Source organism: Phaethon aethereus, assembly GCF_964289735.1.
Source record: "Phaethon aethereus genome assembly, chromosome: 4".
In the NCBI taxonomy this organism is placed as follows: domain Eukaryota; kingdom Metazoa; phylum Chordata; class Aves; order Phaethontiformes; family Phaethontidae; genus Phaethon; species Phaethon aethereus.
In genome coordinates this window covers 23,154,488-23,178,094 of record NC_138578.1, presented here as the reverse complement: position 1 = coordinate 23,178,094, position 23,607 = coordinate 23,154,488, and the positions used below count along the sequence as shown (strand labels likewise).

The 23,607-nt window shown below is 41.2% G+C and overlaps 1 protein-coding gene across 12 annotated transcripts in view; it reads right to left on the bottom strand.

Annotated features, from left to right (window-relative positions):
- The window catches only part of ADGRL3 (adhesion G protein-coupled receptor L3), a gene marked incomplete at its 3' end in the record, with an annotated part of 334,909 nt that extends 319,203 nt beyond the window's left edge, over nucleotides 1–15,706 (bottom strand). For all 12 annotated transcript variants that reach the window (XM_081999397.1, XM_081999403.1, XM_081999404.1 and 9 more), the window contains exon 1: nucleotides 15,162–15,706. In XM_081999397.1, coding sequence (XP_081855523.1) covers nucleotides 15,162–15,216 — 55 coding nt within the window. In that variant the 5' untranslated portion in view covers nucleotides 15,217–15,706. The remainder of the gene's footprint in view (nucleotides 1–15,161) is intronic.
- Nucleotides 15,707–23,607: the final 7,901 nt, after the last annotated feature.

Below are 23,607 nucleotides of genomic sequence, written 5' to 3'. Positions count from 1 at the left end.
TAAAAATAGCACAGGATACAAATACTAATAGTAGTAAACATATCCGTAAGGTACACGGACATCAGGTGTCTGCATTGCAAATCAATGTTGATACATTCTGCGCATGTGAAATTTAAGGCATTCAAGTTATGATCCAAAAGGAATACAAAAGCAGTCTCAAAGAACATTATTCTGTTTCTATTTTATTATTTTCTTTTTGAGTGTTGCCAATTAGTCTGTGAAAATTTCCATATGATTTCCTTAACGTAAAATGGGAGTTCTTTGTCTGAAAAAAAAAAATGCTGTGTATAAATACATTATGGTATTAAAAAAAAAAAATATAAACCTGGGAGGAATTATTTTTTGAAAAACACGAGAACTAACGTATCAGTTTACTGCTAATTCACTGTGCTGCAAAATCCTGCCCAAACGCAAATAAACCCCATGTCCTTTAGGTCAGGTAAATGAAAATAGTCTTTACAACCTTCTACCAATAAAAGGCATCTGTCAAATTTGCAATACAGAGATGAAAAGCATTTGAAAGTTAAATCTGAAACCCCAGACTGAAACAACACTGTGCTTTAATTTAAACACATTACACTGCATGGTTATTATTAAGCTCTTCACTCACAGTATAATTTAAGTGCCATTTTGATCTTCTGTTTGAACAAAGAGGTGTCAAATTAAGGAAACTGGTGTCAAGTCCAGAAACTTTGTGAAAATGAAGCCCTATCTGTAATAGCACCCTATAGGGTTTCATTTCAACAGCATTGTTACATAATTGTAACGGTGTGGTAGCATTTGCCCCCACCTCTATGAAAAGACTTCCACAGCATCTTCGTTCTGCTCAGTCACGAGTGCTGTTGACAGATTGCATGCAGTCAGCAGCTAATCCTATAAAACAACTCATGCTGTAATGGTCATGTGAAGCACATGGCTGTATGAGCTCTCTGCAGTGCTAGACTGAACCTGCATGGTTACACTGACAGCCTGCATGTCCCTTAACACTGACTTTTGACATTCGAGGCCAGAGGGGACTATGACCTCTGCTGTTCTCCTCAACCTTGCTAATGCAGAGAAGGGGAAGAAGTTGGGCCATAAGATGCCATCCACACCAGGAAGCAGCAGGCAGCGATGAACCAAATGCATATCAGAAGAGATTTTTTCCTTTTTTTTTTGCTTGTTTTGGGTTGCTCTCCAAGGGTATTGAAGCTAATATAAGCTTGTAGACCATGTCTGCTGGGCAGTATCCCCCTAACCACTTTTAGCCTGTTGTCCATCTGGCATCCTGTCTGGCAAAAAGGACAGAGAGCACAAATAATTCAATTTCTGCAAGTTTCATAGAAGCGACCATCCTGGTAGTGGAGACAGACCCTACTCACTTCTCCAGTGAAGGAAAGAATCCAAAATAAGAAAATCAGTCTCCATTATTTCCTTTGCCCATGAAACAAGATATTTCTTCAGAATGATAAAGTTTGTTTAACTAGTATCTCCCCCAAGGACCACCACAGAAATCTCTTCAGACTATGTGCTACAAGTACAGCAACAGACAAGTTTTCTGACTTTTCAGGTCTTTTTGCATTGGACCCAGGTATGTCAGAAAGAGTTTTCTTATGTCAATGTATGATCTGCACTGAAGTTGCAGGAGAAGTAACTACTTAACTAGTAAGATGCTTGCTTATGTTCCTTTATTGCTGCTAAAAGGATAGATTGCATGTACCATGCCAACAATCTCAGCTGTCACATAATGTCCTAGTCAAGTAATTATTTACTACAGCTCTCCATTTGAAAGGGAGTCAATTAGTTAACTGGCCATCAGTTAATACTCAGCAAGGAACAATACAAAAATAGCAACTGTTCTGAACAGCACAGCTCTTGAAACAAAGAGCATGCTTTTAAAGCAGATAGATACCTCTGTATTCAAGCCAGTATCTCGCTTCACTGAACGTCTGTTTTAATACATAACCAGTTACATTTGCTAGCAAGACATCCTGTTGACACCTATTCAATCCTGCCCCACTTTGGCATGACAGTCTTGTGCGTTCTGCAGGGTTCAAGTGAGTGCTCAGATGTATTTGAAGCATTATAATATAGTGCATTTGAGGGCATAAGGCAAAAGCTTTTTTTCCTAGAACAAAGTCTGCAGGGCAGCATCCCCTTGAGGACCTTGCAAACAAAGTTACCTTGGAGACAGTCTCTGAGGAACAGTGACAATTCTCCGCAGACAAGATGATCTGCTGGGTTTGGTATTTTAAGGGGTGTTGGGTTCTCTGCTCCTTGTTTGGGAAGTGGGAAAGGAATGAAGGTGAGGGAGGGAGAAAAAGTTTATTGTAATGTTTGTAAGTTATTTAAGGATCTTTGTAATGAGAAAAGTCCCTCACTCCCTCTACTATACGATAGCATCATTTTACTGGCATGAAATACATCATTTTCACAGTTCATTCACTTTCTTTGCAAGCAGAACTTGATCAATCTCTTTGCTCAAGAACTGAGGAACTTGTAGTGCCTCCATACATGATCTTCATTTTGCACAGCTTAACTTAAATGGTCATCTGGCACCTTGTCTCTTAGCCTGCTGAGGGAAGGTGAGTGACCCCAAGAAATGCATTTCAGACAAGGAGCCCAACCAGGTGAGAACAACACACACATGAAGCCATGGGATTCGCAACTCACCTGAGACATCACAGCAAATTCTGAGTCCAAATAGATTATTTTTTTTTAAAGTTGTCAAAACCACAAATTCAGCTTTATAAACCAACATTCCCCCAGGCTTCCCCAGAAAAAAATGCCGTTACTATAACTCTTCCCACAGCTCTAAGTAGCATTACTATTACTTTCCAGCTCTCACTAGCTCCTTCTCCACAGCTTTAACTAGCTTTTCTATTACTTTCCAGGTAGTATATCTAGCTACTATATGTCTTGCATGTGTATTTGGCTTCACACATAATGCTGTAGCGGTTTAAGCATTATTACTGTATAACCACCAATGAATATATTTATAAAAACTCATGAACATTTGGCAGCTCTGCAGTTACCACCTCCATTAGATATTCAGATTGCCATATCCCAGTGTAAACCATTGAAAAAACCACACACTATGGTGAAGTGTACTAAAATGGTCTTGGCACCTAAACTGGTTGTGAGTCTAAATCACAGAGGTTTGTACCTCACAGCTCCCACTGACTTCAAAGTTTACCCTTTTTAATACACTGCATTTTCATGAGTGCTAGACAGACTGATCCCGTCTCCTTGCATCAACTTTTCTGTGCCCTAAGCTTGTACTTCTTTAAGCTTCTCACCATAATAGCTTTCCAGAGTGATATTGGATACGCCAGCCCTCCTCAAAAGTTATTCTTGATTGCATTTTGCCAACTGGCCAACAAGGGATAATGAAGTTCAACATGTCAGCACTCCCCCAAGAGCTGGAGAATTTCACATCTGTCATATATTTACTATCCAAAAAGAAAGAGGCAGTATTTGTGCAAGGGCTTGGGCCCTGAGAAACAGGGTTGTCACCAGATGTTCCACAGCTGAGAGTCTGCGTAGCCTCAAGATGTGAGGCTAATCAGTGCAGACCCTAAATAATTAAGTTACTATGCTTTGCAAGAACTGCTGGCTGGTTAGAGGAGAAAGCCCACAGTTCAACACCCTAGTGAAAGAAAGGCAGGAAGATCTCAGATATTATATAGGTGAATAGGGGACAGCCAGCATTACTGGGGCAAAGAGTGCACAGGACAAAACGTGAATCCACATCAACCAGTAAGTTTTTGGCACCAGGGCTACAAATCACAGCCTATAGCAAATAGTCTAAACCATTTGGGTTTCTACTAAACAGGATTCCCCCTCCCATTTCTGATTCAGTTCCCCAAGGACACTAAACAGAGTTCATCCATTTTGTGCCTCATGTCCTCCATCTTATTGTCTTCCACCCCTTTAATCTAAGGCTGCTGTAAATTCAGGTATGCGATCTCAAACAAGGATTGTAGCTGTCAGGATGCAAGGACGTGCTTGTGGTGCCTCACGCCAACTGTTCTGTGTCAGAAGAGGTAGAAATGCTAAGGACATGCCAAAATAGCTTCTCACAAATAAGAGCTCATCAGCTCCCAAAATTTACATCCAGACCTGTTTTGTCAGGCACAAGCATAAAGGTAAGCAAGTACTTTTTTTTTTTTCCCCCTAATCCTGTCTGATACTGTAACACATGACCTCCAAGCACTTTTGTCAGCGGGGCCCAGAGACTCTAAGGTGTCAGCTGATGATAGAAATTCATTATGTATTTGGCATCTGACCAAGAGGCCAAATTTTTTTTTTTTCCCCCAAATTAAGGAGAACAACTAAATATTATTAGATTTCTTAGTTCTCAGAATTCCCCCAGAGTAATATCTAATAGTAAGATTTTTAATTGCATATGCCTATAAGATTATGAATTGTGATGACAAGACAGATTTCAAGTCACATCAATGAAAAGGCATATTAAAAGTTCCTTGCATTATTCCAAGCTTAGATAGACCAGATGTCTATAGGTTTATTTATACATACAGTGTGAAAATTATATCTAAAACACACACACACACATATATATATACACACACAAAAATAAACTCAGTGACCTGGATATTCCTACTATTACAAGTAGGCATTCTTCCTTAAAACATGCTACAAATTACATACACATAGAAGTGAGCAGCAATGCTGGCAAAATATTGTTTTCAGTGATAAATAGGACTTGGCCATGAATCTGTCTTGAAAAGTGGAGACGTGTCTCCGCTGGAGGAATAAGGGGGATTCCTGCTCGCAGGAACCCCTGTCAGCACCAGTACCAAAAGCTCCCCTTCAGCGGCATGTTAGGGAAAAGGAGATGATGATGCATTTTGAGACGTGCATGGCAAGCAGCAGCTGGCATGGTTACTACCAGCTCCTGGCTTTGTAGACCACCACTCTGGTTTCCCCTGCCTGCGGAGACTCTGCCACGTGGGTGTGTTCGTCCACACCTTGAACCGCCAAGGATCTAAGCTCCCAGCCCCACTCCAACCTGACGCAACTAGCACAGCCAGTCTAACTCCCTTGCTTCTAAACTGATGGGCACATTCCTCCCTCCACTCCGCTAGAGAGCCTCCAGCCTTTCAGTAATAGAAACAAAACACTGTGAATTAAAAATTGGAGACAGATCTTCAGCAATAAGAGCTGCAGAGGGAAAAAAATAAAATAAAAAAAATCATCATTTAAATCAGCAGCACTGATGACTGATAATTGTTCCTAGAAGAGCTTGAAAGGGAACAGTCTCCGTAGAGAGTAAGAACTGAGTGCAACACTGCAGCTCTTGGGGCAGGAAAACAACCCACAACCTGGTCAAATCACTGAAAGCACTAAGATTTGAGAGAATATTACGCAAATGCAAGCCCAGGGTACGATCTCTTACATGTTACATTCCAGCTTTCCCCAAAATAACCCCTCAGGGCTGAGCAGACCAGATTCAAAGTGCGTTTATGTGGAATCCCCGACTTGCCATGGGATTTGTATCAGACTCTAAAACCTCAGTATTAAAATGCCATTTATTTATGGTTCCTCATCATGGAGATTTAAGAAGAACAACAATTTGACTGAGCTTCTAAAATCCATCAGGCATCTCAGTATACATTACGGCACAGGAGGGAGTGACGATGCCCTTGCCTCTTCCTCTACCCTAATACACAGACTGACTGAGGAGGATCTTTAGCATCCATGAATCTTATGTGAAACAAACTCACACGTCAGGATGCGTATCAGGCACTGCAGAAAGCAGCCAAACATGGCAGAACACAGGGAAATATATAAAAGTAGATGTTGCTCTGATTATAATTCCTTGAGTTTACGGTATGCATTCAATACTGCACTGTAGCTAAAAACCCACCAGTCCAGTCCTACACTCTCTGTGATGGGCAGATTGCGGCATCTGTGGCATTGGCTAAAAACCATTAAGCATCCCACAGCTTGCAGCAGATTCATGAGAGAACAGAGATGGTCCTGCCAGACACTGGGAGGGATTTTCGGGGGGGGCTGCCCAGCACCAAACAATTTCCTGGAATCAAGGAAATTCAAAGTGGGGAAAAGCTTCTAAACTGTCCAACATGCTTTTAATTTCTTCTCTTCCCAGAGCATCTTTCCCAGATGAGTTGCTCATTGAGCAGCAGGAGATCTCTTCCAAATTCAAATAAAAACACATTACCAAACAACATAAACAATTCAAGAAATCATGATCACTAAAGGAACCAACTGAACAACAGTGAATGTGCCGTGGGGTAATAAACATCAGATGGCTCTAGGATTCATTTAACATGACTGTGGAGTTGATAAAATGGATGTTAGAGATTTCTTCTAGGGAATCAGCAGTTTCATTTGCAATAAAGAGCTTCTGCTTGCTTTTCTTGCTGGGCCAAGGGTACTGTTCCTAACAGAGGAAAACAGCAGATTTGCCCAGATCTTGTGGGAGCAGGTTAGCAGCAACTGAGGAGGCGGTGCGAGAATGAAGGTGGCCATAATTCATTCCCTCACTCTCACTCTTTTCTCATTTTAGCTAAAAGTACTTCAACATGCCCAGCCTATGTGGATGAGAGAACTAGTGCCAGACAACCCTTGGAAGTAATTTTTTTTGTTTGTTTGTTTCTCTCCAACTCCAATGGTTTAAGCTTAGCTGAAATTATTAGAAAAAGAAACAGGAGTGGCATCTCATCTGTAGGAATATTCATATCCAGAAAAGAGGTGTTACAGCTGCATGGGAAGGATGGGCACATCAGGCTTTTGTGCTTTTAAAATGTGGCCGTGGCTCCCCTCCTGCACTGCTGGGAAGGGTGGTTCTGCGCTAGCACTATGCAGCTACTTTGGCTGTGAAGCTGTCTTCAGGTCCTGCACAACTTCAGGTATTGGGGAAAAGATGCACTGCCTCATCCATCAAACCCCTTTACACAGCCCAGAATAGCAGGGTCTCTCCAACCCCTGGTCGCTTCCTTTCATCATCACCACATAAAGTTCATCGGGAAGTTTAGCATTGACAAAGTATTAAGTAGGATTAGCAATTAGCCGAATAGATCTCTGTTTTCCCATTCAGGTAATAATGCAATAGGTGAAAGCAAACAAGGAATGGATAGGCAATCATCCACCCTATTCATTGGGATGAGGAAAGGGCAGCTGCCCACTTCTTTCCCTCTCTCTACTGCACGAGCCTGGTTCAGCCTTGGCTTTTGCCCCACACCAGTCCCTGTAACTTGCATGTCCAGGAAGACAGGGGACAAGCTGTGTTCTCACATGCAGAGATAGCTGCAGATGTGAAAATATTCCTGGTGCTCCATGGTACCTCTGGGTATTGTCTAAGGGACACCTGTACCTGTATTAGTGAGCTTTGACCCACTACATTTTTCAGTCCCAGTTGCTTGGGATTATTAACTCCAAAAGGATGTAAAAAAAGATGATTTCTGATGTGCTGCTTTGCAATAGTCAGGCAGTTTTTTTCATTTGTTTGTTTGTTTGTTTTGGTTTTTTTAAGTATTTAGATCTAAAGCTAAACCACAGTAATCATATCACAGACAATTACTGCTTACTTGGAAAATTATCATGATTCTTCATTAGGCCACTACAACATTCTGAAACTCCAGATATCCACCAAAAGTAAAACAGTCCTGGCCCCATCAATATCCCGATCAGCTAGAAGTTCCTGAGAGCATGAGTAGAACTAATTCAGAGAGTAAGTCCCTTGGAAGAGCCCACTTTTAGTATCTATTGCTTTTTTATTCAGTGCTTAGCTATGACAAGGACTGTTCAGGGACAGGGCTTGCTAACAGTGCTTGCTAGCCTGGGACTACTGTGGGAAAGACACATCAAAATCATTGTGGATGAATAAACTCAACATCCTCCTGAATACCAAGAGAAAAGACACAGCCAAGCACTGCCCCAGAGATCCTGTCATCTCAATCAACAATATGCCAAGTATATGGCTGCTCTTCATTCGTTTCTTTAAAAATAATTAATTGGGGAGAGTGTTCTATCCTGGTAACCCTTAAGCAACCTTAACTGCATGAGTTTTGCCTTTTGTCTTCAACAAAAAAGAAGAGTATTAGAGGTTTGTAGAAAGACAAGGAGAAAGAAATACTGAGAAAGATTTTTAACGCATTCATAGCCCTTTTGTTTTTCCTCTTCAGTACCACTCAAGCCACGTTCCATCTTCATTTATTTTTGCCAACACACAGCAGAGCAGGCATACCAGCCTGGTCCCTCAGATGCTCTTCCACAGTGCTGCAGACAACCCGCCCTCTCTATTCACTCAGTGCTTGCTAGGACAGAAAACAAACGTGCCGTCCGCAATAGAAGTGTCTGACGTGTGCATTTGTATAGCCTGAACCAGAAAAAGATTAGATGGCTCAAGTGACTGGTTGCGAGCTAAGGTTTCGAGATCAAATCAAGACCAGGTCAAGAACAAATACAAGTGCTAGTCATCGCACTTAGCAATGCTTGGCAGCTGATAGGAAATAAATAGTTAGAGTTAGGGCAGTTTTTTAGACAGCAGATGTCTGCACCACAACATCCATTCATTACCTAAGGTTAATAACTCCATAAATATAAATTTTCAGGATTTAACAAAACTCCTCATCTCCCAAAGGTACTTACACCTCTTTGTGACAAGATCTGTGTTGTACTTTTCAATTCTGTTTTTTAAAAAGTAACTTTTTTTAAAGAAGTTCACTAATAAAAACATTTTTATAATCACAGTAAAATGTAATGGGAATTAAATTATGGTACAATAATTCACACTTAGCTGCACAGAGGCCATTTGGCCTTCATCTTTGTGCCTGAATGGGCTGGGCGTGAATTACTACACTGTAATTCACATGCTGTCACATCTTATGGTTTAATTAATGCTACAAAAAAAAAGAGCACACAGAGTTGGTCACTAGTGATCAGAAACCGGTCTTGTCAGGAAACGTTTACAAAAGAAATGAGCGTCGGAGGTTATAGGCCTGCACGGTAACACAACTCCCCCCTTCCTATTGCTGGGAGAGCAAGCACATTTTCTGCTGCTGTAGCTCAGAAAGAAACCCACGTGTTCTGCCACTGTATGTCATATGTGTTAAGCAGCCTACAGGAAAGGATAACTTCCATGCATTTATTTGGGCCCTAGTCACCAGCCGCCTTCTATAGTTCAAATCCTATAGCTCTAGCGTCATTGCAACTAGAGTGGTACTGATAGGTGAGGGTTGCATGTCCCATGGAAAGCGTGCTTTGGTACAAACGGCAAGTGAAAATACCATAATGCAGGAAGATGCTATGAGCAGACACACTTGCCAAACACTGAAGAAGAAAAGATGCATTATCAGAAAATCCCCTTAAAATCTCCTTCCTTATTTAGCGTGAAATCTAAACATGAAAGAAGTGGGTCCGAACACAGACCTCTGCACTGCTTAATGCTTTAAGTGAGAATTAAATGGTGTACAGTCTTTGCAAGGTTGAATTTCACCCTCTATCAGTTTATAGATTGGTCAGTCATCAGATGGGGAACTTAATACTCCCGATTTTAGTACATTGCTGCTAGTGAAAGAACTGTAGTATATACATGGAACAGCCACCCCATTTTATCAGGAAAAGCCTTCCTCAATCACTTGTTCCACTACGGAAAAGGTAGCATGGCTGCAGGTTATACAAATTGCCAAGAATAGCAAATATTATAAATATTTCAAAGACGATTAATCTTTTAAAACAATGAAGTTAGGCAGAAGCCTGGAAGTCAACTTGGCTATTTCACAACTAATAAAACATGTCTCTTGTATTTCATTTTGACTATATAAAGAGTATTGTAGTAAAAGGCAATTATCCACCATTCACTAGCTAACATAACACTTGTACAAGTATAAAAGAAACACAGTATGTATTTTAAGCAGTGACAGTATTTTCACTGTATTAAAATAGTAGTGAGGCAAATGTTCAGCTCACATTAAACAGCACTCTGTCACCAAGGTCCAGCTTGCTAGCATCATATATTCCCCCAAGAAAGATAATGCTGCTTGCTTTAACAGAATCATTGTCACCAGGCAACTACCAGTGCTGTTCAGTAATAAATATTTCCACTGTTCCCACAGAAACTGGCTTGGCATCTGGACCTGCTAATGCCTAGAGAGATCAGCTTGACCTTCAAGCACCATCTTCTCACACAGACACAGCCCTCCCTCACCACAGTTGTCTCCCAGAAACATGGGGAAGATGGTGCAGAAGGGTCAGAACAGGACAGCAGACATGGCTCTCTCTTCCTTGCAGCTCCAATGACTTGAAAGGACTTCAAATTTCATTTTCTACTCTGCAAATGATAAATTAGTTCAGCCTCATCTTGAACTAATTCTCATACGGACAGAAAAGATGGCATCTGTCCCTAAATGCAGGAAGGTCACTTTACAGCTATGCCACAACTCTGCATAAATAAATTCTTGGAGGCAACTTGTTTTTTGGAAGTTCAGAATTGGGCCAGCAGCAACTACTGTACCCCTGCCAGTTTGGTGCTTTCAACTGTTAGTAGTAGGCCTTAAGCTTCATAACAATATCAGGCTCCAGGTCTTTTCAGGCTTTGTCTGAACTACAACCTGTTTCAGCTTAAACTTAGTTCTATCTCCAGAGTTATTTAAGAAATCTTTGCTGTACCTGCAGCTTGCTCTAGGATCAGATGACTCTCATCTAGCCTGTCCTAGCTGTAATAGCAAAACTACTTTAATGTCAGATACCTACTGTTTGTCCTATAATTTCAGCCAGGTTTTGGTTATATTATTGCCTAACTTGTTCTGGCTTCAGTCTTCCTTAGCTTTGGGCAAATGTGTGGTTCTAGCCCAAAATTCACATTCTATATGAAGAAAAAGATTAAGAAACCTAAATAACCACAGCAACAACTAACTAACCCCATGGACCATGAGGAGGGAACAGTCTATAACCTGTTAACAGATACAGGGTTAAAACATATAAACAAACACCCCAAGCAGATGCAAGACCAAGGAAGAACCAACATCCACAAGTGACGCCACACTTTGCCCAAGCAGAAACTAGGATGCTGACAACTCACTCTCACAACACAACTACAGGGTGAGATCTTAGCATCACAGGAAACAGGAAGATTGCCATGCCTGTTGATTTTATTGCATTTATAATGATCTCCAACAGAAACTGGGCAATTTGGATTATTGCTTAATCTGAGTAATAATAAGTGATTGTCCTATTTTGGATCAGACTCTTAAAGCATTAGAGTAACAACAACAACAACAACAACATCATTCTTTGCTGCCCATCATGAAATTATGAACACAATGCAAGCTTTAAAAAAAATAATTTTCAAATAAATAATAATAAAACAATCTGATGTGATTATAAGATCTTTGCATTCAACAGGCCTTCAGCTCTTTTCCAAAGCCTGAAACAAGTTACTTGTTTGTAGACGTGCAAAATTTCACCCCACAGCAATCATGGTATCCTTCGTACCCTGCTTTTAACAGCACACAGTTCTGAATCCTTTTATTTCTATTATTATTTTTGTCCAGCAGTCTCGAAGTTTTAAATCTCAACTCTCAGCCACACACAAGCATGACAGCAATGTGGCAGAGCAGGTGTACATCTCTCCAGGCTTGCAAACTGAGCTGCTGCCTGTCATGTCCATCTCATTTTGGGTGAACTTTGACAGTGTTCATTTATGGGTAAAGAGAAATCTGCTTTGTTTGGGGTCAAGGGGAGGAAGGCTGAGGAAGATGACAACAGCTGTTCATTCCAGAAAATGCCTCTGGGAAATCCATCCGTTACAGGCAAAGAGGATCAGTTTGCTCAGGTGTACATGGGGAGATGCAAGCCAAGGAGCACTTTCCTGGCGGTCCAGGCCTTCAGGTGCTTTGGGAAAAGCTTCCAAACAAGGACAAAAGGGAGGCAGGGGTGCAAAAGCCCTGTCCATAGCAGAGCCCTTGCAAAAGATGACAAAGCCTTTGTTTTTGTTGTTGTTGCTAATGTGGTTTTTTTTTTATTATTCCCTGGTATTGCTGCTTTCTCTCTTGGCTTCTTGGCTGATTCTCTAATTTTGTATAACAGGTTTAGTTTTATCCAACAGATGGATTTACAGGCTTTGACAGAGCTTAGACGAGGGGATAGCTTTCTGGGGGCTTCTACACTGGTCCAAGTTGTGTTGTCTATGCAAGGTGTAAGCTATTTCCCATTCAAGTGAAGGGCAACAGCAAAGAAAGCATCCACTACTCAAATCTGCTATTATCTCAAGTATTTTACAAGGTTTCAGGTTTTTTGTGAGCTATGATTCAGAGCAGTCTGAGCCAAACTAGACAGTACAGTGCCTGTGCGTTTAGGATACAGTAGATTAACATCATCACCGAGCAACTGCAAGGATTTGTGACTTTTTCCCTTTCCATTATTTCTACAGCTTATCAACAAGATGACATTGTACCAGGGCAGTATCCTGGAAGATTACTTTTCATCTTGCAGATCACTGAAGTTATTCAATCTTTGACTCCACACCTGTCATCACAATGCAAGACACACAATATACTCCAAGAAATGAGATAGCTGAAAAAAAAAAGACCCCTCAAAAAAATCCAAAACAATGAAAAAAATAAAACCAAACAACCATCCAACAAATTTATGAGACCACTGGCTTAAGAAATCTGTTTATAATGTGGCTACCACTACAGATGAAGGGATTGTGTAAGGAAATTCAAAAAGGGAATGAGATGCAGCAGGGTCAGTCTATAAAAGTAGTTCGTATCAACTCTGGCAGTCAGTACAGGATAGGAGTCATTCCAGCCTCAAAATGCTGAGTCCTGTTAAATATAAAATACGAAATTTTTCTGCATGCCTTGAAAGCGGTTTATTAAAAGTGGAAAGAAAAAAAAAAGCAGGGCTTAATTGGACTATTTTCATATGCAAGATGAGTCTGTGGCATGTGTTTAAACACACATACACCATCTTCAGGCTAGCAGGAACCTTTGCATCGATACCAGCTGGCCATTCACTTTAGGCAACCTTCTGAAGGTGCTTGCAGGGAGAGGGGTAGCAAGGGAGAGCACCTGAAAGCCATCAGATACTCAGTCTCTGATTTCAAAGCCTTGGAAGTCCCATTAAGGTATTTATTCTGACCTTCAATACAACTCTGATTTTTATGCACAAGTCCTTCCGTCCCCATGGAAGGCTGGATGGGTTTGACTGCCCAGTGCTAGCTGATACCAGACATACTCATCGAACATCACATCACACAGCTAAACTGCAGTCTTCTCCCTTCATTTAATATCAAGAATGTACTACCTGTGAACAACCAGACACATGCTGAGTACCTGATTCCCCCAAGAAAGGCAACAGGCCAAAGTTTTAAGATGGTAGCTGCATCGTGGCCAATCTTAGAGATCAAAACCGGGAGAACCAAATCAAGTCTTTGTCTCAGACCAAAGGTATTTACTCTCCATCGTTCAAAGGGGGCTGTGAGCCTCTATTGCACTTTCACTAGTGATTTACAGGGATAAGGTAACACACGTGTGTTGGTTAGATGTGTGGTGGTCAGATTTACCACTACTCACTGCTACAAACACCACAGCAGCCACCCTGTACATTTACTTTGGAGAAGAACATAAAGGGTAGAAATATTTCCAGGCACCTAGTTTCTGCATCTCTGGTGTTTGCTCATCTGTATCATAATACAACTCCTAGGATACTTGTGATATTTTCATTTACTGCAACTATCAGGCAGGATTCTCCAGCTATGGTGGCACCGCGAATTTAAAACAGAACTGCCAGAGGCATATTTAAATTTCTAATTGCTTTAACTGTTAATATTGTTTAATTATAGAGATTTACAAAACATTTATCATTTAACTTTCCTGGAAAAGAATGGAGAGCGCCTTTCCTAATAGGTCTTTCATTCCACCCCAATTGGTTGTTTCAGTTTAAATATTCATTCTAATTTTTGAGTCAGCGAGGCGTTTTGCTTGAAGAACAATAGTACAGATAACCTTTGTGCCCAAAGGTGTTATAAGTGATATGAGCAGACAGGTTGTGCTCGATAAATAGATATGTTCAGCCAATTATACACATTTCATTTTTTTAACCTCTTTTGCTGTAAAATTTTGCTCTAGCACATACACAGTGCATGTAAAGCACAAAAGGTCTGATGACTATTTTAAAAGCAGGGGCCCACAGCCTACATACAGGGAGTCATGTTATTTACAAACATGTTCCCACTGACCTATAATTAAAATGAGATCCTTGGTGGAGCTCACCTTCCATTTAGGCATCAGGAAAATCAGGCAGCCAGATTTTCCAAAGCTCTGCTTTGACCATTTAGCAATCATCACTGCAAACAGGAGCTACTGAACCCTTCAGCACTTATGAAATCTGGCAACGTATTTCTGGGGCCTACGTTTGGGTTTCTCATATCAAAAAAAACCAACCTCAGGCGTCAAAATCTTACTCCAAAGAATTACAGGTGTCAGATTTCACTTAAAATTTTCCTGGCTAATAAAAAGACCAAATTTTGCTGCTAGAGCTCATACATCCCCACAGCACAATAGCTGTGATTGACACTATTAGTTCAGTTCTGAGATGCAGCCTAGCTGTGCAGCATGGTGCTGCACCTACAGACTCCACATTGCTGGGTGGGTTACACAGTGTGCCAGGCTAAGGCAACTATACTGGTTTTGGTTCTTCTCAGTGCAGAGTCACTGAGATTATGGGAGCCTCTGTCTTTTGGCAGAGTACGGAAACATCCACTGCAATGGTTGAAATCGCTATCTAACCCGATGGTAAGATCCCATCCCAGAGCTGTGGCTAAGGACATGCAGCCCCTTACTGAGCAGTATTCACAGGAAGGAAACTGATTTCCATGCAGAGGCCGGGAGAGACAATCCCAGTGGCACACAGACAACAGAATAGGTTTCAGCATGAGGAAGAAATTCTGCCTTAACGTAGCAGCTGAACTCAATTAACAGAAATCTTTGTGTGGCCAGAGTTCTTTGTTTCAGGACTTAACTAGTCACAATGTAGCCTAGGAATTCAAAGACCTCAGGTAGAAGTGGGGAGAGAAATCAACGTCCTGGAAAAAAAACCACACCATTAGGTAAAAGATGTAGGCAAAATCCTTGCTATTTTCTATTCTCTCTTCTTTTCCCCCAGGCAAATTTACACCATCTCTCACTCACCATGGACTAACGGTGTTAAGAGCATTGTGAAGAACAGCAGCTGTGATGACCACATGACTGTGAAGGAGGGCTTGAAAGTATCCCAGCAAACGAGGGTTCAAACAAAATAATGTGAGCGTCCTCCTGCACTTGCTTCCAGCACTTCAACTGTTGGCCTTCAATTCACATCCAAAAAGAGGGAAAAAAAAAACCCCAAGCAAAAATAATAATAATAATAATAAAAAAATCCCACAGCCAGTATCCAGAGTCTGAGACCTACAAATGAGAAAGGAAAAAAAATGCAGTTAGTAAAGCAATAAGATAGGTGTTTTCAATCAAGTCTTGTTGTGTTTCTTTGCTGCCAAGAGCTGTAAAGGCAAACATGTCTCCCCCCCGGCTCTTCAGATGTATGCACATTCCTACACACAACAGGAATTAAAACTTGTCCCTGTACAGAGACCCAGTTTGTGCATCACTAATGCTCTGCTTCTTCTCTCAAAACAGGGTGCAAGACCTCAGTTTTGAACAATGATGCCCACGGGTCCAGAGAGTCCATAGACTTGAAAGATGACTAGAAAAAACAAGTCCATACATAGTGCATTGTATCCTACATACATGGGACTTCTAAAGCAGGCTGCAACTCTTCTGAAAACGTTTGGGTGTCTATAAATAAGCCGACAGAAATTCTAGAGATGAAATGTGTTTAACTGGTGGCTAGGGTCTGTGCTGATGTCTTAAACAAAAGTAAGTTTCCACTCCAGCCACTTCTTTTCCACCCAAACCCCTCAAATACAGAGAGTCCAAAGAGTAAATGCAAGCTCCTGAAAGACCACACTTGCCAGCATGCTAGCAAGTCAACAAACTGCTGACAAGAGAGGCCACTTCACCACTTGGTCTAGGCTCTGTGAGCACGCATGGGAAGCACAGCGCTTAGGAGAAAATGCAACTCCTATGACAGAGCTGCACTCCCTGGCCTGACTCCCCCTCCCTCTCAAACACCAACCTTTTTTCAATATATGTAAACACAGCCACACCAGCTCGGCTGCTCCTAGTGTAGGAGATAAGAAATCTAGGTAACAATCACACTTTCTCTTTAACCTCCTGCACAGTATGTAATGCTGCTGGCCAAAAATTATCTATGCAAACATCTGCTACATGTTCTGCATGACTTGGGCAGAAACTGAGTCCAGTGCTTCCCCAGGTAGCCAGGTGTTGTGCTCTTCTCTTCTGCTAAGACCTTTCACTGCCTTTTGCATTTCTCCCATGGCTCTGCTGTTGAGGCTGATGCCAAAATACCAGACAGTGGGAGCAGTAATATGGTTTGGGAGAATGTCTGGCAATGATATGCTTAAAAGCCTCTTTATCCCCCTGTTTGAGGTGTCCTGTAGGACTTTTAATCACTGAATCTGTACCAGTCTTTGAACGAAGTAGAGCCTAAAAGTCACCCTTACCGTATAGCTACCTTCTATGGTGACTGTCAGTGACTCAGTCAGTCACTCACTTCTAGTTGAGCTCTGCAGTTATTCATTGTGGGATTAAAAATCTCAGTCTTGTCCATCCCACACACTTACAGGAAAGCATGGGGAAATCTGAATCCATGCTTGAATAGAAGCATTTGCTCATTTAATTGGAGAAAGTAGTCCAGCTTCCCATCATTTTAATCTCTCAAGACGGGGCTAGATGGCCACAGTGACTCAAACTTGGCAGGAAAAAAAGAACTATACAGAGTTAAACCACGGCATCAGTTTGAGACTTACTTCCCCACTGACTTAGAAATGATGATAAAATAGGAGGAATTGGAAAGTACTTTGCATATCTGTTTTGAACTCCCTAGACTCTGCAGTCTTCACAGCACTGGTCTAATTAAAAATCTCTCAAAAAATCTCTGATCAACAGAAGTTATTCTTCTCTGAGCAAAGAAGCTGTTTTTGCCAACTTTTGTTCCTACCCAAAACCCATTTTGAGCCAAAAAGCTGTACAAAAAACTGTACTGCATACCATTGTGATGCGGGTATATTTCTGAAACTCTGGCATGACAAAGTGGCCTTTGTTATGCCTCCTATCTTTCCTGATCAACTAAATCAAACCCCATATTGTTCAGAACCAAAGTCTATAAGGAAGCTGAATTTTTTTCTGATAAATATATCTGCTTGCACTGCCAAGGTTTTATCCTCCCACTCTACTCTCTTCCCCAGTCTATCCCTGCCATTTATTCACTCAAATGTAGCATTTAGTTTCCAAAGCACTCTCTCAGCTCGTAACTGGGGTGTCTAAAAAGACCTAGGTCGATATACAGTCAAGTGGCTTCTTTATAGATGTCCTAGAAATTAAAACTTTACTCAAGCTAGGCGTAATCAGAATGGTCACTGGTAATATTTAAAGCCTTTTTTCCAAAGCGGGACAAGACTCATGAATATTTCAAATCATACATTCTAAACTGAGGCTACCAGTACACATCAAACTATACCACTGGCCATTATCTATGCATGCTTTTTCTACAGCATGCTCTGTAAAGTTTTAAAATTGAGAAGGTTTTTGTGCTACAAAGTTTGAAAAGGCATACAGAGATGGGGAAAGCTATCCAAGCTCAGGTACACTTCCCTAAAGCGAAAGCTCAGCCAGGCAGTGGAGGAGCGGAGGTTTGCTTTCTGATTTTTGTTTAAGCTGAATCAAGTTGTGGATAATCTAAATCTATTAGAAAGAGATAACATTATGCTGCAGTAAAAAGGTTTTGGGTGTAAACTGAAGAAGTCACAAATTAATTATGCTACCTATTCCAGAGAAAGGATAATTGTCAAGAAAATACTTACACAGTAGCCTTTAAAATTGTTTTTATCTATCTATATATTCCTGCATGATAGGATTCAAGGATTTTTTCTATGGTCTCATGGGCTGGGGCTGAATGAGCAAAAGGATACACCTGCTCTCTGCAGAGTCCAAACACTAATTTTGTGAACTAATGTCTTGCAACCACCAGAACTGCAAATAAGCATTTTATCCTACTGGAAAAAGCATTATCTAGTCACAAAGCTCCTGTGCAAAACAGAGATGATAGGAGTAGCTCAGTATTATGCACCATTTACTCTGGTTGTAAATCTGGCCCAATATTCCCAGCCCTACTTTCCTTTCTGCCAGAGTAGAACAAGCCAGACACACGGCCTGTCAGGTTGTGTCTGCACACCCTGACTGGCACAACCTTGCCCTTAAGCCTGCTCCTACAATGACTTCAAGCCCTTAGGCTTAAGCTCATGCACAAATCTTAACAAATCCACAATGTGTCTGGAGAAATGCCAAAGTTGTTTAACAACCAATATATTACCCAAACACATTGTAAGGCTACAAAATTCTGGGTGGTTTTGTATTTCATGTAATCAAATAATCATAGCTTGTTTGTGAACTGGATGGCTGCAGGGAAACCAGCTAGATAGGAAATGAGTGGAGCAACCCTTTTTCTTAATGGTCATACAACCCCTTCTCAAGCAGCATTATGAGATGCAGAAAGAGGTCTGCAAAACAAAATTCACTTAATCTTTGGATTACCTCCAGGTAAAGTACAGCTAACGAGAGAAACCAGAGCATATATCTGTGAACACTGCAGAGTGCATTTGTTGATGCAAGAAGAGGATATAACATCACAGTGAAAAAGTTACAGGCTACACTTGACCTAAGGGATTTGGACTTGAACCACAAAGATGACGCAGCCTGCACTGATTTAAAAGGAAGTTTTTCTGCTCACTGACCTTTCTGCCCATGGGGCTGCCCCTGACACCCTCACAGTCTGATCTGCTGCCAAGCATCACCCAAACCTGATTTGCATGCTGGGAGTTCCCAAAATCCAACTCAAAGTGGTACTGACAGAATAGGAGAAAGCCAAAGGAAACTAAGGCCTTGTAGCATAGAAAGGAGCAGTGAAATACTTGTCAAGGTGTCATTCATAAAAGATTATTATAATACACTGACAAATTTAACATCTATCCAAGTCTGTCCTTCAGCAGTTGATGTCAAGTAGCACATGGAGCATTTTCTGAGCGCCTCTGTCGATGGTCTACAGGGACGGTGAAAAGGAAAAGGAAATCAGTTCATCTGGTGAGTAAACAGATTGGCCGATTCAAAGTAGAATTTAGAGCAGCACAAGCCAAACCTGTCAAAAATCTACTTAATTACTGCCTTTCCTCCAAACAGGAGCATTTGCACCTGCACAAAGCTGGACACTACCCTTCTCACATGGCAAAAGCTGCCTACCTTCCTCAGGTATCTAGCATTTTCTAGACAGTTGGGGTATGGCCTCCTGTGGCACGAGTGTTTTACAAGGAGGCTCATCAGCAAAAGCCAGATAGAAATGCCCTGTTTTTCTTACTCAGTTTTACTTGCAGCAATTTTCTCCCCAGCCCTGAAAATGTGCATAGTAAAACTAGCTTAGACAAATCAGTGATGCAAGGATTACTTTATATTTCTTAATAGAAAAGATTCCTGCACTTATCTCCTCCTTTGGCAGAAGATGCTTACTAAGTAGAAAATAAGCATGATGATTAAATCCACTATTTACAAGGGAAAAAGTTATCAGGTAATTAAACTCCTTGAAGATGATAGGCCAAGCTGGAACCATGGATGTAATTCCTCATTCTCAGCATCTGCTATTTGAGACAATTTCTTCGAGACAACATTTTCAGAATTTCACTAAGAAGGAAGAGAAATAATCCCAGCAAGTAAGAAGATAACATGCAATCTCTGCAAAAGTAAATTAACTGCAATTTAACATTAGAAAAATTCTTTCAAGTATAAGAATTACTTGTATTGCCACTCCCATTATGAATGGCTAAACAAAAGCACTGCTGCAATACATTTGGCCATGAGTTGTCTGCAAAACAAATGTTTTTGTTTACTTTTTGCAACATTACTAAAAAAGAAAAGTTTTGCCCCTCCCACCTCCTTCCACCTTTACCCTATTTCAGATCCTTTTCCCTGTCAGCTACTGAGGATGTGGCTCCGCGGTCACGCTGCAGTGCAGCAGCACAGCCTGCCATGTAAAAGGTCATGCAGACATCGCGGACAGTGTAACGCAGGGGGAGCAGGGCAGGATCCGGCTGCACTCCTGGCCTTTCAATGGGACCACAGGCACTTTCAGTCCTAGACACTCACTGAAGTTACCACTACAGGTACGTGGTTATGGGCAGATTTTTCCATGAGCATTTTTAAGAAGTCAGGAACATGTTTCTGTGACACAAACTGAATTGTCTATAAACTTTTATCAGTGTCTGCATTTGTCCCAGGAGAAGGTTCATAAAGTCACATATTTCAGAAAAACAGGCTTTTGTTTCTCAAAATATCAAGTAGCAGCCATGGCTTTTGGCTCTTCATTTCAGATTTTAAGTTTGCTAGACGTGATGTCCTGTGAGAGACCTGGTGAGCCGCCTTAGGGTGAGTGGACTCACAAACTTGTGGTTCAACCTGCTCATATCCTTGTCCTCTTTCTGTACCGCAGACCCTGCTCCCATTCTCCCTCACATCTCTGCTGGGGCTGTGAACTCAGAAGGAAACTCCTCAACCCTCTCACCCCATATGCACAAAACTACAAGGTATTTCCAAGTCCCTATTTCCAAGCAAGGTTTAAAACGAGCACTTGCACCTCTGCCCTTAATTGCACTTTCATGTCTATTAACATTAATTTCATCCATACTGCTTGAAAACCTAAGACTATTTTGCACTTTACTCCTCCTTTATATCTTACGTAGCACTCTGAGAAGTAATTTTAAAACCTTAAAAGCAAGCAACAATGTTTAATAAGTTTGCATTCACCCTATTCTCAGGTATCACTGCAGCACTACTTATGCTCCCCCGAGAGGAGCAGCTGAGGGAGCAAGGAACCACGGTCAGCTCAAACCAAGCCTCAACCACCACCTGTTTAGGCTATAATTCAAAATGACAAAGAACTCTTTAGATGTACTACGGGATTCACTGCAAAATAACTCTCAAGTGTTAACTGAGTTAATTCATTTCACATTAATCAAGCCTTCGATAAGAGCACACCCGAATACAGACCAGCTGAATATAGTAGCTTTTTTTCTTCCTGTGTAGGTGAAATTAAGGCTTTTGTGCTTTTCCAAAGGTCAAAAGGGGAACTTAAGCTATCAGCTGCTTGTTGGTTTTCCCATTCAAGCCAGGATCAAAGCAATTTCAGCAGAAAATAATAAACAAACTAAAACAACACACATCTTGTGACTTCACATGGGAGAATAGGGGGAAGGAACAGAGAGAAAAGGATGAGTCTTGGAAACATGGTCCAGAAGCATAGAAAGATTGTAGCAAATTGTACACATGAATATCACAGCTACTGAATGCTCCAGCCTTTCTTTAAGCACCTGCTGGTTATCCTTGGCAATATACTTCATTACAGATTTAAAAGAGGAAGGCACATCATTCACAAAGGTCCTTGCATTTATGCAAATATATGATAACATATGCAAAATTTCAAAAGGTACAGGGTATTGTCTGAGGATGTGGTAAAGTAAGCAAGTGTTTGTATTGCATTACCACCCCTAGATCAGTGGGCTTTCTGAAAACTGATTAGGAAAAACTTGGTACTCTCACTGGTTAAGCACCACCTGCTAAAGCAGCTCGCAGCTGGCAACAAACAAGCCAGCCCCTCCACCACTCCAAACCCCATCAGGGGAAAAAACCCTACATGTCCCGGGAAAAGTTATGCAGCTCTTCGTACAAGCTGCACAGCACCATAAACTTCTGACCACCTGAAACAATCCTATTTCACCATCATATACAGCAATTATTGTAACAATGTTCTGCAAACTTTTGGGGAGGTGTTAAGATCCTCCTAACAAATTTATTATCTACTATATTATGCCATCTTTCTCAAATGTTTTTGGTTGTAGCACATCTTTATAGAGTGAAAATAATACATAGGCAAGCACTCCTCACAGTATTGCCAACAGTTATGATTTCATTGCAAAACACTCAGTATGTGGCAGCTCCTCACAATAATGAAAATTTCAGCTTTCTTTTCAAGCAAATTTCTCCTTACAGAGAAAATAAAAAAAATAGGACCCAAATGCAGCTCAGAGACTTAGTAAACCAGTGGTAAACAAACATAACTCAACATACTTATTTGATTTGAAATTCACATGACTTTTAATCAAATCTCATAATTTTTTCTGTGAATGATTCATGATGTTGAAAGTCTAGGTTTGACAATACTCTTGTAATGCTTATTTGCATTCCACGGAGCCTTTGGCCATTCTTCTGTGACAAATAAAACATGTGTAGTGTGTGCATTGAAAATAGAGACAAGTTTATCACCAGGATCAGCATAATTTTAACTTCCTTTTGCTACCATTAGGAGAGCACGTATTTTGAGGCATCACCCCTCCCATACATACCAGCCACATTTATTCAAGTGTGTTACCACTGCTGTAATTGTGATGACACAGATTCTGCTTTGGGTCTTGCTTTTAACCTGAGGAAGTGACAGCCTCCAAGGAGAAAATTAGCCAAAGGAAATGACAGAAAATTCCAGGAGATTTCAAATAGCACATCTCTAAGTGAAGTGTGATATTGGGACCAGAGGAAGAATACTCCTTAATACCTCTGGAGGCAGCCTTAAAAATACTTTTCAATATTTATTTGTCGACTCTATCTTTCCCTTCCCACTCTCTCTGTCTCCTTCATACTGATTTTCTTCCTTTCCTCTTCCTGGCAGGAAAGGGCCTCTTTAACTTACATTGTCCAAAATCATCCAGCAGCTGCAGATATAGAGGGAGAGAAGAGTTTCATGCTGTTTGCTATCACAGCAAGATGGGGTTTTGGCGGTGGGTTTTCTTCCTGCGGGGGTGTAGGGGAATGCACGTAGTGGCCATTTCTCATTTGCCTGCAGCTCATCAAGGGGCAGCCCAAAGAGGCTTTCAGAGCTATTAGCTCCCCAAAAGTGGCATATGACAGAGAAGAATCTTATTTGCAAAGATGATGGTGAACTCTGTTTTTGTGGGCCCTGCAATTCAGAAAAGGGGGAAAGGGACTGCCTTATGTCCACCTCTTGGCACACTCCTTCACAGCCCAGTTGGCCCCACAGCTCTTTTGATATGAAGTTTAAACAGCAAAGTTAAACACATCAACAGCTACAGAGAACTGAACACTGCTGAGCTGAAGCAGAACACCTGGCCTGTACGATGGCTTGTTTCCCAGGGCCTGCAGCAGCAGGGACCTGACAGACAGCAACGCGTGAACTGAAATACCAGGGTCACAACTGCATTTGTCGTAGGAAGCAGTACTTTTGACAGCGCTGGATTTCCTCAGCCTTTGACTTACTTCAGCTCCCGTCACTACTTGCAAGTATAACTATATGCAGTAATAAAAAAGGGAAAGAGTATCACTTGACTGAGCAACTGTAGTGAAAATAGCAGCAAAGCTGTATCTGTTTCCTATCTGTAAAATGTGTCTCCAGTGCCTTTTTATTCTG